General features: G+C 53.5%; 1 protein-coding gene across 1 annotated transcript in view; it reads left to right on the forward strand.

Annotated features, from left to right (window-relative positions):
- Nucleotides 1-1297: 1297 nt before the first annotated feature.
- PDIA5 (protein disulfide isomerase family A member 5) overlaps nucleotides 1298-15175 on the forward strand; it is a 33627-nt gene continuing 19749 nt past the window's right edge. Inside the window, exons 1-6 of the mRNA XM_038750641.1 lie at nucleotides 1298-1353; nucleotides 3988-4114; nucleotides 8272-8359; nucleotides 9591-9665; nucleotides 10338-10383; nucleotides 12290-12382. Coding sequence (XP_038606569.1) covers nucleotides 1306-1353; nucleotides 3988-4114; nucleotides 8272-8359; nucleotides 9591-9665; nucleotides 10338-10383; nucleotides 12290-12382 — 477 coding nt within the window. The 5' untranslated portion in view covers nucleotides 1298-1305. The remainder of the gene's footprint in view (nucleotides 1354-3987; nucleotides 4115-8271; nucleotides 8360-9590; nucleotides 9666-10337; nucleotides 10384-12289; nucleotides 12383-15175) is intronic.

Here is a 15175-nt window from a genome sequence, read left to right on the forward strand (position 1 = left end):
GCGTCTGCGAGTGGTAGAGAAGCAGCGTGGCTCACTGGAAAGAGCATGGGCTTTGGAGTCAGAGGTCATGGGTTCGAATCCCGACTCCGCCACATGTCAGCTGTGTGACTTTGGGCAAGTCACTTAACATCTCTGAGTCTCAGGTACCTCATCTGTAAAATGGGGATTAAGACTGTGAGCCCCACGTGGGACAACTTGATCACCTTGTATCCCCCCCCAGTGCTTAGAACAGTGCTCTGCACATAGTAAGCGCTTAACAAATGCCATCATTATTTATATAGAGAAGCAGCATGGCTCAGTGGAAAGAGCCCGGGCTTTGGAGTCGGAGGTCATGGGTTCGTATCCTGACTCCGCCAACGTGCCTGCTGTGTGACCTTGGGCAAGTCACTTAACTTCTCGGAGCCTCAGTTCCCTCATCTGTAAAATGGGGATGATGGCTGTGAGCCCCACGCCGGCACCCTGATCACCTTGTAGAGGAGCAGCGTGGCGCAGTGGAAAGAGCACGGGCTTTGGAGTCAGAGGTCATGGGTTCGAATCCCGACTCCCCCACCTGTCTGCTGTGTGACCTTGGGCAAGTCACTTCACTTCTCTGTGCCTGAGTTCCCTCATCTGTAAAATGGGGATTAAGACTGTGAGCCCCACATGGGACAACCTCATCTCCTTGTGTTCCCCCCAGCGCTTAGAACAGTGCTTTGATCTGGCCCTTCCCCATTCTTTTATACATTTGTGCTACCCAGGGGTTCCAGCAGAAGTTTAGCCTAAAGAAAAGCTGTTTGGTTTTGTTCTGTCTCCCCCTTTTAGACTGTGAGCCCACTGTTGGGTAGGGACTGTCTCTATATGTTGCCAACTTGTACTTCCCAAGCGCTTAGTACAGTGCTCTGCACACAGTAAGCCCTCAATAAATACGATTGATGATGATGATGCTTTGCACATAGTAAGCGCTTAACAAATACCAACATTATTATTATTATTATTATTATTATTGTATCCCCCCAGCGCTTAGAACAGTGCCTCGCACATAGTAAGCGCTTAACAAATGCCATTATTGTTATTGTTATTGTTGGTAGACGGCCGCTGCAGTGTTGCGCCCCGGCCGGTAGGCGGCGGCCGCCGCAGCGCCGCGCCCCTCCCACAGGCGGCCGGCTCCTCGGCCGAGGGGCGGGGCCGACCGGAAGGAGCGCGGTGACGGAGAGCGGAGTTTCCCGGGATTCTCCCGCTCCGGACTACAACTCCCAGCATGCGCCGGGACCCGCCCCCGGCAGTGCGCATGCCCGGCCAGACGTGGCAGGAGCCGGAGCCGAAGCGATGGGGCGGGCTGGGCGCGGGGGAGCCCCGGGACTGCTGCTGCTGTTGGTGAGCCCGGCGACCCTCAGCCCTCGCCCCCGGACCTTGACCTTTGACCCCTGACCCCGGTTTCAACCCCTGGCCCCCGACCCTGGGGCATAGACTCATCTGGCGGAGGAGGGGGGTCTGGAGCCCCGGGATAGCGCAGCCCCCTCCCCTTATAATAATAACAATGATGGCATTTATTAAGCACTTACTATGTGCAAAGCCCTGTTCTAAGCGCTGGGGAAGTTACAAGGTGATCACGTGTCCCATGTGGGGCTCACAGTCTTAATCCCCATTTTACAGATGAGGTAACTGAGGCACAGAGAAGTCATGGCCCTACTGAGAGCTCACCTACTCCAGGAGGCCTTCCCAGACTGAGTCCCTTCCTTCCTCTCCCCCTCGTCCCCCTCTCCACCCCCCCATCTTACCTCCTTCCCTTCCCCATAGTACCTGTATATATTTATATATGTTTGTACATATTTGATACTCTATTTATTTATTTTACTTGTACATATCTATCCTATTTATTTTATTTTGTTAGTATGTTTGGTTTTGTTCTCTGTCTCCCCCTTTTAGACTGTGAGCCCACTGTTGGGTACAGACTGTCTGTGTATGTTGCCAACTTGTACTTCCCAAGCGCTTCCCTCTCCACCCCCCCATCTTACCTCCTTCCCTTCCCCACAGTACCTGTATATATATATATGTTTGTACATATTTGTTACTCTATTTATTTATTTATGTTACTTGTACATATCTATTCTATTTATTTTATTTTGTTAGTATGTTTGGTTTTGTTCTCTGTCTCCCCCTTTTAGCCTGTGAGCCCACTGTTGGGTAGGGACTGTCTCTATATGTTGCCAACTTGTACTTCCCAAGCGCGTAGTACAGTGCTCTGCACACAGTAAGCGCTCAATAAATACGATTGATGATGATGAAGTGACTTGCCCAAAGTCACACAGCTGACAAGCGGTGGAGCCGGGATTTGAACCCATGACCTCTGACTCCAAAGCCCAGGCTCTTTTCCACTGAGCCACACTCTCTCCTCTTCCCTTCCCTCCCCTCCCCTCCCCTCCCCTCCGCCCGACCCCAGCCGCTGCAACAAAGCCGGGCGGTGGGGGAAGGGGCAGGGAGCAGCCGTCCGGCCTCCGGGAAGCTTTGTTTCCTGTCCTAAAGCCACCGTCACACAATAAAGCCGCAATAGAAAAGCAGCGTGGCTCAGTGGAAAGTGCACGGGCTTTGGAGTCAGTGGTCATGGGTTCATATCCCGGCTCCACCAATTGTCAGCTGTGTGACCTTGGGCAAGTCACTTAACTTCTCTGGGCCTCAGTTACCTCATCTGTAAAATGGGGATTGACTGTGAGCCCTCGTGGGACAACCTGATCACCTTGTACCCCCCCAGCGCTTAGAACAGTGCTTTGCACATAGTAAGTGCTTAATAAATGCCATCATCATCAACGTTGCCCCCGCCCCCAATCCCCAGCCCTGCTCTCCCCACCTCCAGCCCTGCTTCCCCCCCCACTCCCGCCCATCCCCTAGCCCTGTGCCCATCCCCTAGCCCTGTTTTCCTCCCCCCTCCCCCTGGTCTGCTCTCCTCCCCCCGCCCTGCCCCCCCCCCCCCCGCCCTCGCCCTTCCCTAGGTCTGCTCTCCTCCCGCACCCCCAGGTGTAGAGAAGCAGCGTGGCTCCGTGGAAGGAGCCCCGGCTTTGGAGTCAGAGGTCATGGGTTCAAATCCCGGCCCCGCCAATTGTCAGTTGTGACTTTGGGCAAGTCACTTAACTTCTCTGGGCCTCAGTTCCCTCATCTGTAAAATGGGGATTAAGACTGTGAGCCCCATGTGGGACAACCTGATCACCTTGTCACCCCCCAGCACTTAGAACAGTGCTTTGCACATAGTAAGTGCTTAACAAATACCATTATTATTATTATTACTTTCCCCCCGCCCCTCTTCCCCAGGCCCCCTGCTCTCCTCCCTCCCCCAGACCTGCTCTCTCCTCAATAATAATAATAATTATGGCATTTATTCAGCACTTACTATGTGCAAAGCACTGTTCTAAGCGCTGGGGAGGTTACAGAGTGATCAGGTTGTCCCACGGGGGGGGGCGGGGGGCTCAGTCGTCATCCCCATTTTACAGATGAGGGAACTGAGGCACAGAGAAGTGAAGTGACTTGCCCAAAGTCACACAACTGACAATTGGCAGAGCCAGGATTTGAACCCATGACCTCTGACTCCAAAGCCTGTGCTCTTTCCACTGATCCACGCTGCTCCTCTTCCTGGACGCCCCCCACCCCCATCCGAGCCGTTAGAATCTCTGGGCCCAAGAACCCGCTCCCTTTGTGGTTGGTTCTCTCTGCCCCCGCCTCATGAGCAAACATCCTTATCCTCAGGGCTCCTCATCCACATGCACAAACCCCACCCAGCTGTCTCCCTGCGTCCTGGGCAGCGATCCCAGTCTGCCCTCCTAGGATAGAGTCAGTCCAGGGGTGCCACCCGGCCTGGCCACCCCCAACCCCTTCTACAACCCCAACCTGGTTTTCCCAGACCAGGCGGCTTGGGGGAGGGGGAGAAGCCTGGTGGGAGACGGGGGCACAATCCCCTCACCCCTCACTGGCTTCTCTAGCAGCTGGCCCCAGACCTTGCCTCTGTGCCCACTCCCCCAGGTGGCCCTGCCCACAGGGTGGGCATCCACAAAGCTCTCCCCGCTCGTCGAGAGGGTCAGTGACCACAAGGATTTTAAGAAACTTCTGCGGACCCGAAACAATGTGCTGGTGCTGTTCTCCCTGTCCGGTGAGCGCCAGGCCAGGAGCGGGAGGCCAGAGGCAATTGGGGTGGGTGGGAGGGAGGAGCTGGGGCCCAGGGCAGGTGGGGGAGCGGAGGTCTTTGGGCCCACAGGCCTAACGACCACATGGAGTGGGTCGTCCTGAGCACTGGGCAGTGCCTATTCCTGTCCAGCGGGGTGGAACGGGCAAGGGTCTGTGTCCTACAACTAACATATTTGATTCCGGGGGCAAGGGCATGTCAGAGACCCTGACTCCCCGACAGGGAAGCAACTTGGCCTAGTGGGACAGAGCCCGGACCTGGGTTCTAATCTCCCTGCAGGAATCTAGCACACAGATTATTCAACACCCATCATTCTTTCATTCATTCATTCATTCATTCAATCGTATTTATTGAGCACTTACTGTGTGCAGAGCACTGTACTAAGCGCTTGGGAAGTACAAGTTGGCAACATATAGAGACGGTCCCTACCCAACAGCGGGCTCACAGTCTAGATGGGGGAGACAGACAACAAAACAAAACATGTTAACAAAGTAAATAGAATAAATATGTACAAGTAAAATAAGTAAATAAATAGAGTAATAAATATGTACAAACATATATACATATATACAGGTGCTGTGGGGAGGGGAAGGAGGTAAGACGGGGGAAGGGGGAGGAGGGGGAAAGGAAGGAGGGGGCTCAGTCATTCTTCTCCCCCAGGGGCCCAGCATGGACGTCCAACACCCCTGACTCTCTCCAGTGACCCAAGACAGACTGTTCAAAACCCCTGACTTTCCACCTCTCCATCCTTGAAAGCTCTGTAGTCCTTTAGTCTGTAGCCTGATACCATGCTCTGCCCACCCTGTCTGACAATCTCCCAAAGGATATGCTGGTTTTCCGCTTCCTTGTCTATTCCTTTACTATTATTGCATCATTGGTCAATCAATTGATGGTATTTATTAGGCACTTACTGATTGTAGAGCACTGTACTAAACACTTGGGAGGGTACAGTACAATAGAGTTTACTAACTCTGTTCCCTGCCTGCAACAAGCTTAAAGTTTAGAGGGGGAAACAGTCTTTACTATAAATAAATAATTCAAAATATATAATATATTTTATTATGAACATAGGTGAACATAAGTGCTGTGGGGTTGAGCATGGTGTGAATACCAAGGGCTCAAAAGTCACAGATCCAAGTGTGTAGTTGAAGCAGAAGGGAAAGGAAACTGAGGAATAGAGAGCTTAATTGGAGAAGGCCTCTTGGAGGAGATGTGGCGTTAAGAGATGTGACCTCGGTCAGTAAGTTGTCTCAGTAGTTGACACCTGTGATGGTGTTTAGCTCGGTTTCCAGTATAGATTTTCGGTCGTGTGCAGCTGCCCCGGTGCCAGCGGATCCGGCCCATCAGTGTTTGTTAGACTTAGCGTTAGCCCTGGGCGCTTGACTGATTGGATAAGGGAAGCGGTTTCCCATCATTTGCATGTGTTCCGGACTGAGGTCCTCCGGGCCGCAGCCAACCGCATTCAGACTTTCTGGAGTGGCCGTGTCCAGGACTGGGGGTGATGTTTGAAGTCTGTAGAGGTAGAAAAGTTTCCCAGGGGAGTGGAAGGAAGAGCATTGTCTCCTCTGCCCCCAGCTCTCTGTGGCATCCCCCAGCTGGGCCCAAGCCCAAATCCGCTCCACATCCCCGCTCCATGTCCCCGCCCCACGTTCCATGTTGGCGACGGGGAGCCAATCAGGCTGGACACCCTCAGCTTCCGCCTGGCCAGCTGTGCCACCCTGAGGCTGCTGCAAACCTCAAGGGACTTTTGAGGGCTGCCAAATTGGCTAATTGATTACCGGCAGGTAGATCTGTTGCTGATTTCCAGAGGGCAGATTTGCTGTTGATGTGAGGAGCCTCGGTGTGGCCCGCGACTGTTTGCTGTTCCCTGCTCTTCTCCTGCATCTGACGTGCAGGAGATCGATCGTTTGGTCTGACCTGGTGGAGGACCAGGAACTCTGTCCTTTTGCTGACCCAGCTGAGGACCGGGGTCACTGTCCTGCAGATGACCCAGCCGAGGACCAAGGCCTCCGACCCTCAACTGGCCTAGCCAAGGATTGAAGCCTCCAACCCTCAACTGACCTGGCTGAGGACTGCGGCCTGGGGCCGAAGGGGCTGACCACAGCAGAGAAATGGACAGCCCTATTGGAGCAGAGCTGCAGCCCAAAGCACCATGGAGATGGGCTGGTGACGGGAAGCCCATTCCCATGACAACTAAGGGTGTGGACCAGTGACCCCCTCAAAGCGGGAAACCGGTCAGCCCCAGCCTGTGCATTGGCTGTAGGGGCGGCGATTCCCGGCTAAGACAGTGGAGATGTCTGTATGGGGACCCCAGCCACTCTCCCGCTACCCCTGTCTCCTGGGTCCGAAGTATTGTCACCTACTGGATAGATCCTGGGCCCAGGAGTCAGAAGGCACTGTATTCTAATCCCAGCTCTGCCAGTTTTCTGCTGCGGGACCTTGAGCAAGTCACTTCACTTCTCTGTGCCTCCGTTACCTCATATGTAAAACTGGAATTAAAACCGTGAACACCAGGTGGAATAAGGACTTTGTCCAGTCTGATTAGCATGTATCTACCCCAGTGCTTAGTACAGTGCCTGGCATATAGTAAGCGCTTACCAAATACTATTAAAACAAAAAAGACACAGAGAGGGGCGTGAGCTGGCTCAACTCAGCCAGCAGGCAGACTGTCCTGCATGGAACAGGACTCTTGCATTCCAAACTGCCTCGGCGCTAGGGGAACCAGGTCACCTGGTGTGAGCTCTCTCTGCCCAGTGGTCAGTGCCAGGGTTCAGAGGCACCTGCAGGGGCCTGGCAGGGCAGAGTGAGAGGAACCTGCGGCCTGCAGGGATTTTCCTTGAGCGGAAATAGCTGCCCCTTTGCCGATTTCATGCAGCTGTTTGGGGGTCTCTGCCTGCCTTCCATCTCCACCATCGTTTGTCTCCATTACCCCTCCATTTCCCCTCTACCTACCGTCCGGAGAAAATTGGAGATGTTGGATGGTCCGGGCTGGATCACTGGGGGAGAATCAGGGATGGAGAGGGAGTCAAGGGCAGTCAGGAATGGAGTGCAGAGAGCCAGGATTTTGGATGGCCCATTCTGGGTCACTGGGGGAGAATCAAGGATTGGGAGGGAAAATCGGGAGTGTGGGATCATCCTTGTGGATGCCTGGGGAGTGTCAGTGATGGAGAGGGGAGAATCAGGACTGTGAAATGGTCCACGCTGGGTCCTTGGGGGAGAGTCAGCAGTAATGGATGGTCTGTGCTGGGTCACTGGGGGAGAGGCAGGGATGGAGAGGGCAGTGTTGGGGATTCCATCTTGACTCCTTAGCCTGGGTCTGGCATTCTGGACTGTGAGCAGGAGTGGGTGGGTAAGGGTGCCAGAGGTAGCTGTGCTCAGTTATGTTTAATCGGGCACCTTCTTGGTAGCCTCTTGGTGCAGGGCTGGGTCTCAGCCACCCACTGATGGCTGAGGGCATTTTTCTACAAAAACTTGTAGTCCATGTCTCCCACTCCTCAAGACCCTCCAGAGGTTGCCCATCCACCTCCACATCAAACAGAAACTCCTCATTATTGGCTTTAAAACACTCCACCACCTTGCCCCTTCCTACCTCACCTCACTGTTATCCTACTAAAACCCAGTCCCCACACTCTGCTCCACTAATGCCAAACTTCTCAGTGTACCTTGATCTCGTCTGTCTCGCTGCCAGCTTCTCGCCTGAAATACCCTCCCTCTTCGTATCCAGTAGACGATCACTTTCCCCACCTTCAAAGCCTTATAAAAATTGTATCTCCTCCGAGAGGCCTTCCCTGAGTAAGCCCTCATTTCCTCTTCTCCCACTCCCTTCTGCATTTTCCTCGCACTTGGATTTGTACCCTTTATTCACCTGTCCCTCAGCCCCATGGCACCTATTTCCGTATCCGTAATTTATATTTTATTCGTATTAATGTAAACTTTAAGCTCCTTGTGGATAGGGAACATATGTACCAACTCAGGTGTACTCTCCCAAGCGCTTAGTGCAATGCTGTGCAGACAATGAGTGCTCAATGAATACGATTGATTGAGGAAAGTGATGGGTCAGGGTTTGGAGAGGGTTGGGAAGGGGCGGGGAGGGCCAGGCTCACTCCAGATCTCGTACCTTCCAGCTTCCGCTGCCGAGACTGAACTGCGGCTGCTGTCGGACGTGGCCCAGACTGTGCGGGGGCAAGGCACCGTGGCCTGGATCGACTGTGGGTATGTCGGGGAGGAGATGGCGGGGAATCTGGTGTCAGGAGGGGGCTGCTCGGGAGATTGAGGCTCTCCCAGGTGGGGTATTGGCATGCAGGACCCCAAACCTGCACCCCATAGTAATAATAATAATAATAATAATGGCATTTGTTAAGCACTTACTATGTGCAAAGCACTATTCTAAGCTCTGGAGGGGATATAAGGTGATCAGGTTGTCCCACGTGGGGCTCACAGTCTTAATCTCCATTTTACAGATGAGGTAACTGAGGCACAGAGAAGTTACGTGACTTGCCCAAAGTCACACAGCTGACAATTGGCGGAGCTGGGATTCCCAGGAGAATCAGGGTGTTGGATGGCATAGTGGATAAAGCACAGGCCTGGGAGTCAGAAAGCCATGGTTTCTAATCCCAGCTTCACTGCGTGTCTGCTGTGTGACGTTGGGCAAGTCACTTCACTTATCTGTACCGTAGTCTGTAAAATGGGAATTGAGACTACAAGCCCCACGTGGGATAGGAATTGTATCCAACTTGATTTTCTTGTATCCACAGCAGTGCTTAGAACAGTGACTGGCACATAGTAAGTGCTTAACAAATGCCATTATTGTTATGCCTGCGCTGGGTCACTGGGGAGAGTTGGGGTGTGAGATGGTCTGTGCTGGGTCACTCTGGGAGAATCAGGGATGGAGAGAGGAGAGTCGGGTTTTGGATTATCTCTGCTGGGTGACTGGGGGAGAGTCAGGGGTGAAGTGTGGAGAATCGAGGGTGTTGGATGGACCATGCTGGGAAACTGGGGGAGAGTCAGGAATGGAGAGGGGAAAGTCAGGGAGCGGGATGGTCCCTGCTGGGTCACTAGGAGAGTCAGGGGTTTTGAATAGTCCCTGCTGGGTCACTGGAGGAGAGTCAGGGGTGTTGGATGGTCCATGCCGGGTCACTGGGGAGAGTCCGGGATAAAGTGGGAAGGGTTGGGTGGTGAATAGAAAACGCCTTCTTTCCTCCTCCTCATTTTGGCCTCACAGCTCTGTCCTCTTCCTTCCTGGGCCCAAGTCAAGGCCCCACCTCCCCCGGTCCTCATCCCCCGCTCCATGCCTGACGTGGTTCAGCCAGCCTCCCCAACCCACCAAGGTCCTGAGCTGACCATGGCAGTGATCCAGGCCCCTGTGCCCCCAGAGCCCCTGTGCCCCCAGGCCTTGGCGGAAGTGACCACGGGCTCTCTGCTGAGTGTCCTTCCTCTGTGGCAGAGATGCGGAGAGTCGGAAGCTGTGCAAGAAGCTGCGTGTTGACCCCAAGCCAGCGGTCACACTGCTGCACTACAAGTGAGTGTGCGTGCTGCGACGGGGGTGGGTAGGTCGGGGGACGGGGCCTTGGGGTGTGGGCAGTATTCCAAGCAGTGGGACAGTGTCTGGGTGGTGGGAAAGGGGACAGTCAGGGGTAGGGATGAATTCAGTTCGGAGGGTGGGGATGGAGGTGGGTAGTCTCTGGTGGGGGTTGGGGGAGGAGCAGGGTAGTCTGTGGGGTGGGAATAGGGGCAGGGTAATCCGGGGGGCAGGGATGGGGTGGGGTAATCTGGCAGGTGGGGTTGGAGTGGGGTGGTCTTGGGGGAGGAGGGCAGGGACAGTCAGCTGGCTTCCCCTCAGCACTAGCATGTCCATTCATTCATTCATTCAATCACAATTATTGAGTACTTACTGTGTGCAGAGCACTTGTACTAAGCTCTTGAGAAACTACAATACGTTCCGTGCACACAGTGAGTTTGCAGTCTAGATCCGGATGCAGCCCTGCCCCCTGTGGCCTCCTCCACACTGGGCCCTGCCCCCTGTGGCTACTGCCGTCTTGGGCCCAGTCCCCGTCACCTCGCGCCCTGCCCCCAGTGGCCCCCACTGCCCCAGGCCTTGCCCCCTGTGGCCACCACTACCATGGGCCTTGCCTGCCATGGCCCCCACCGCCTGAGGCCCTGCACAGACTCACGCCATGTACGTGCCCCGCAGGGACGGCACGCTGCACAGCGAGTACAACCGGCCTGTCACCTCCAAGGTACTGTCCCGCTGCCCGGCCAGCCGGAGGGGGTCGGGGCGAGGGGGGCATCTTGGCAGCGGCTGGGAGGAGCCCACGTCCACCCACCCTGGAACTACTGTGTTTCTAAATCCAGTCTGTTCTTCCCCCACATCTCCAGAATCTGCCCTTTCCTCTCCATCCAAACTGCTAATGTTAATCCAAGCACTGATCCTATTGCACCTGGATTACTGCGTCAGCCTCCTTGCAGACCTTCCTTCCTCCTGTCCCCACTCCAGCCCACTCCTGCCTGGATCATTTTTCTACAAAAACATTCAGTCCTTTCCCCACTCCTCAACAACCTCCAATGGTTGCCCGCCCACCTCCACATCAAACAGAAACTCCTCACCATAAACTTTAAAGTCTTCCATCAACTCACCCCATCCTACATTACCTTCCTGCTTCCCCACTCCTCAAGAACCTCCAATGGTTGCCTGCCCACTTCCATATCAAGCAGAAACTCCTCACCATAAGGTTTAAAGTCTTCCATCAACTCACCCCATCCTACATTACCTTCCTGTTCTCCTACTCCAACCCAGCCCGCACACTCCACTCCTCTACATCTACCTACTCACTATACCTCGTTCTTATCTATCTCACCGCCGACCTCTGGCCCACATCTTGCATCTGGCCTAGACCTTCCTCCCCCTTTATATCCAACAGGCCACCACTCTCCTCATCCTAAAAACCTTCCTGAAATCACACCTCTGACCTCCTCTCCCAACAGGCTATTAATAGTGTGTCTTCTCTGTGCCGAGCATTGTCCTAAGCACTTGAAAGAGTACAATAGAGTGAAAAGGTGTGATCTCTGCCCTCAAGGAGCTTCCAGTTTGTAATGTAGGTAGGAGGACAGCCCCTAAAATAAATCAGACAGGAAGAAGAAGGAAAAGGGCAGTGGTCCCAGAAGAGTGTGCAAAGTGTGTAAATGTGCACCATGGGCAGTTGCGAAGGGTGTGTAAGATATGGAAGTTGTGAGTGGCCCAGTGCTAAACAGGCAGTCAGGTGGGGACTAACCTGTGGAGATAAATCAATCCAGGAAGGCTTCCCTGGAGGAGCTCTGATTTCAGGAGGGCTTTTAACTTGTACTTCCCAAGCGCTTAGTACAGTGCTCTGCACACAGTAAGCGCTCAATAAATACGATTGATTGATTTGAAGGTGGGTAGAGCAATGGTCTATCCACCGGAAGGGAAGGGGGAGGGAGGGATCCAGATGGAAGGAGGGAGTGAGCAAAGGCTCAGGAAAGCTGAGAATGAGGCCTGTCTGTGTTCACCCCCGTGGTGCCTTGCTGGTCAGCCCTGCTCTCCTCACGTATGTGGTAACCTAGGGATACAGGCAGGGATCAAAGACCATCCTGGCCATCCTCCTACCCTTACTTGATAACCCCTACCCCTCTGACAAAATGGGGGGTGTGGCCGCAGAGACACTCCAGTCTGCCCTGGGTTCAGGCCCCCAGCCGTTGGGAAGTTGGGAAGACAAGAAGCAGTGTGGCGTAGGGCCTGGGAGTCAGAGGCCCTGGGTTCTAATTCCAGCCCCTCTACTTGTGTGCTTTGCGACCTTGGGCAATCACGTAAATTCTCTGTGTCTCAGTTACCTCATCTGTAAAATGGGGACTAAGACTGTGAGCACTATGTGGGACATGGACTGTGTCCAGCCTGATCAGCTTGTATCTACTCCTATGCTTAGTACAGTGTCTGGCACATAGTAAGTGCTTAACAAAGGCCATTAAAAGTAAAAGTTCTTCTGTTCATCCAACCCATCTCCTTCCTGCTTTGGCCCTGGCCGCTTCCTCAGTCTGCTTCCCTGGTGTGGCTAGGAATGGAAGGGAGACCGGTGTGGGCTCGGGCCGGGGTCTGGACCTGTGGTGACCACATCCACCCTGGCCCCACAGTCCCTGGTGGCGTTTCTGAAGGACCCAGATGGGCCCCCGCTCTGGGAGGAAGACCCTGAGGCCAAGGACGTTGTCCACCTGGGCAGCGAGAAGGTAACTCGGACGGGGCAGGTGCGAGGGGGCCTGGGAGGGGACCCTGGAAGGAGGGGTGAGCATCTGGGCCATGGGGGTGGGGGGTGGGAGTCTGTAGAGGGAGGGTCTGGGAGCCTGCAGGAGCAGAATGGGGTGGGGGAGGCCAAGAGGCCCCCCTGTGCCCCCCGAGGCATTGGTTTGGGCTGGGAAAAGGGGCCAGGGCTGGTGGTTGGGTTCCCAGAACCGGGTCAGTGGAGGGGGGCGAGAGAGAGAGAGAGAGAGAGATTTGTGTGCATACATGAACACATGGTCATGTTATTATTACATTTGTTTAGCACTTACTATGTGCCAGGCACTGTACTATGCACTGGAGTGGATACAAACAAATCGGGTTAGATACAGTCCCCGTCCCACTTAGGACTCTCAGTCTTAATCCCCATTTAACAGATGAGGTAACTGAGGACCAGAGAAGTGAAGTGATTTGCCCAAGGTCACACAGTAGACAAGTGGCAGAGGCGGAATTCGAACCCCTGACCTTCAGACTTCCAGGCCCGTGTCCTATCCACTATGCTATTGAGAGTATTGCTCGAACACTTAATCTGTGCAGAGCACTGTACTGAGACTGTGAGAATCTACAGTAGAATTAGTGGACATGATCCCTGCCTTCAAGGAGCTGGCAGTCTACTATGTACTGAGCACTGGGGATAGGATGATAGAGTTAGTCAAGACAATTGGTGCCCTCAGGGAGCCTACAGTCTACTGTATGCAGCTCATTGGTCTGAGCACTTGGGAAAGTACAGTAGAGTTAGTAGACATGATCTCTGCCCTCAAGCAGCATGGCGTAATGGATAGAGCATGTGCCTGGGAGTCAGAAGGCCATGGGTTCTAATCCTGTCTCTGCCATTTACCTGCCGTGTGGCCTTGGGCAAGTTATTTCACTTCTCTGTGCCTCAGTTATCTTATCTGTAAAATGGGGATTAAGACTTTAAGCCCCATGTGGGACAGGGACTGCATCCAACCCAATTTGTATCCACCCCAGTGCTTACTACAGTGCCTGGCACAGAGTAAGTGCCTAACAAATACCACAATCATTATTATTATTATTGTTATTATTGTCATTATTATTAGTGGTAGTATTGTCAGCGAACTTACAGTCAAGCAGGCGAGACAGACAGTAAAACACATTACAGGTAAGTGAACCAAACAATAATAAAGATGTATTCACCAGGGCTACAGGGAAGTTTGGGGAAGAGTGTGTGTAAGTCCCCAAGAGCTTAGATGATGTGGACATGCTGAAGTGGTAGTTGAGGGTATGCAAAGTGGGGAGATGGGAGATGAAGCAAGAAAGGCCTCCTGGAGGAGGTGAACTCTGGGGAGGGCTTTGAAGTTGGGGAGAACAGTGATCTGCCAGATGCGAAGGGGGAGGGATCTCCAGGTAGGAGGGAGGATGTGAACTAGAGGCCAGTGGCAAGAGAGATGAGATCAAGGCACAAGGATTAGGGAGGCTTGAGAGGATTAAAGAGTGCGAGCTGGGATGAAGTGGGAGAGAGCTGGTTAAGGGGCTTAAAACTGGGGTGGGGTCACGGTTCTGCATGATACGGAGATGGATGGGCAACAAGTGGAGATTTTTGATGAGTGGGGAGGTTTGCACAGAACAATAAGTGCCTGTACCAGTGTAGTGGCTGTTTAGATGGAAAGGAAAGGGCAGACTCTGGAGATGGGAAGTAGGACCAATGGGATTTGGTGACTGACTGATTATGGGGGTGGAAATAAGGAGAGGAGTCAAGGATAATAATAAACATAATAATGGTATTTGTTAAGCGTTTACTATGTGCCAGTTCCAAGCGCTAAGTGCTGAGGCGGATACAAGCAAATCAGGTTGGACACAGTCCATGTCCCACACAGGTTTCACAGTCTTATTCCCCATTTGACAGATGAGGGAACGACACAGAAGCAAAGTGACTTGCCTAAGGTCACAGCAGACAAGTAGTGGAGCAGGGATTAGGGCCCAGGTCCTTCTGACTCCCAGGCCTGTGCTCTGTCCTTCAGGTCACGCTGCTTCTCTAAGTTTGGTTCAGGCCCCCTAGCCGGGACATTACACTGTGGGGTATGTTCTGGGTAGAACGCCTTGGACAATGCAAGTCCCGAGGTCACCAAAGGGCAGCCATGAATCGGCTAGATTGGACCCTGGCTCTGGGGGAGAGCACTTGGTGACGCTTCTTCCCAGCAGGATCCCAGGATCACATAGCAACATGTTATCAGAGATTCATTAGCATTGCCCCAGAGCAGTTTGCAACTGTTCAAAATTGACTCAGTTCACTCTATTACTTCGGATGAGAAGACGTGGGCAACCCTAATGGTGAAATTCTCCTCTGAGCACGTGCAGGGACAAATAGGCTAACTCGAGTCCCATAGTCCCGGCCGTGCTGTGCTAACACCAACTGTCCCTTGTACCTTTATGCCTAATGTTTGCAGTGCCTGGTGCTGTTTTCTCTTTTGCCTCTTTCTCTTGTTCCCTGTGAAACTTTTGCTCAAAAAGAGCTGCTTCCTTCTTGATGGCAGTGTTCCATGCTGGTCCGTCCTAGGCCATTGTCTCCCTGTTTCCGGCTGGGACAGCAGCCCTGTCTGACGCTTTGTTTTACTGCATCCTTAAAACACTTCCTCTGCTCTCCCGGCTTCTGGTTTCCCAGTCTCGGCTCCCCACCCGGCAGCTGTTGGGGTCTCCCACTGTCGCTTGTTCTCCTCCCACGCCATCCAGCATAGCCATGTGGAGGCAAGCACAGCTTCAACGCTGGGAGACTGATGACACCCCAG

Source organism: Tachyglossus aculeatus, chromosome 1 (assembly GCF_015852505.1).
Source record: "Tachyglossus aculeatus isolate mTacAcu1 chromosome 1, mTacAcu1.pri, whole genome shotgun sequence".
Taxonomy (NCBI): domain Eukaryota; kingdom Metazoa; phylum Chordata; class Mammalia; order Monotremata; family Tachyglossidae; genus Tachyglossus; species Tachyglossus aculeatus.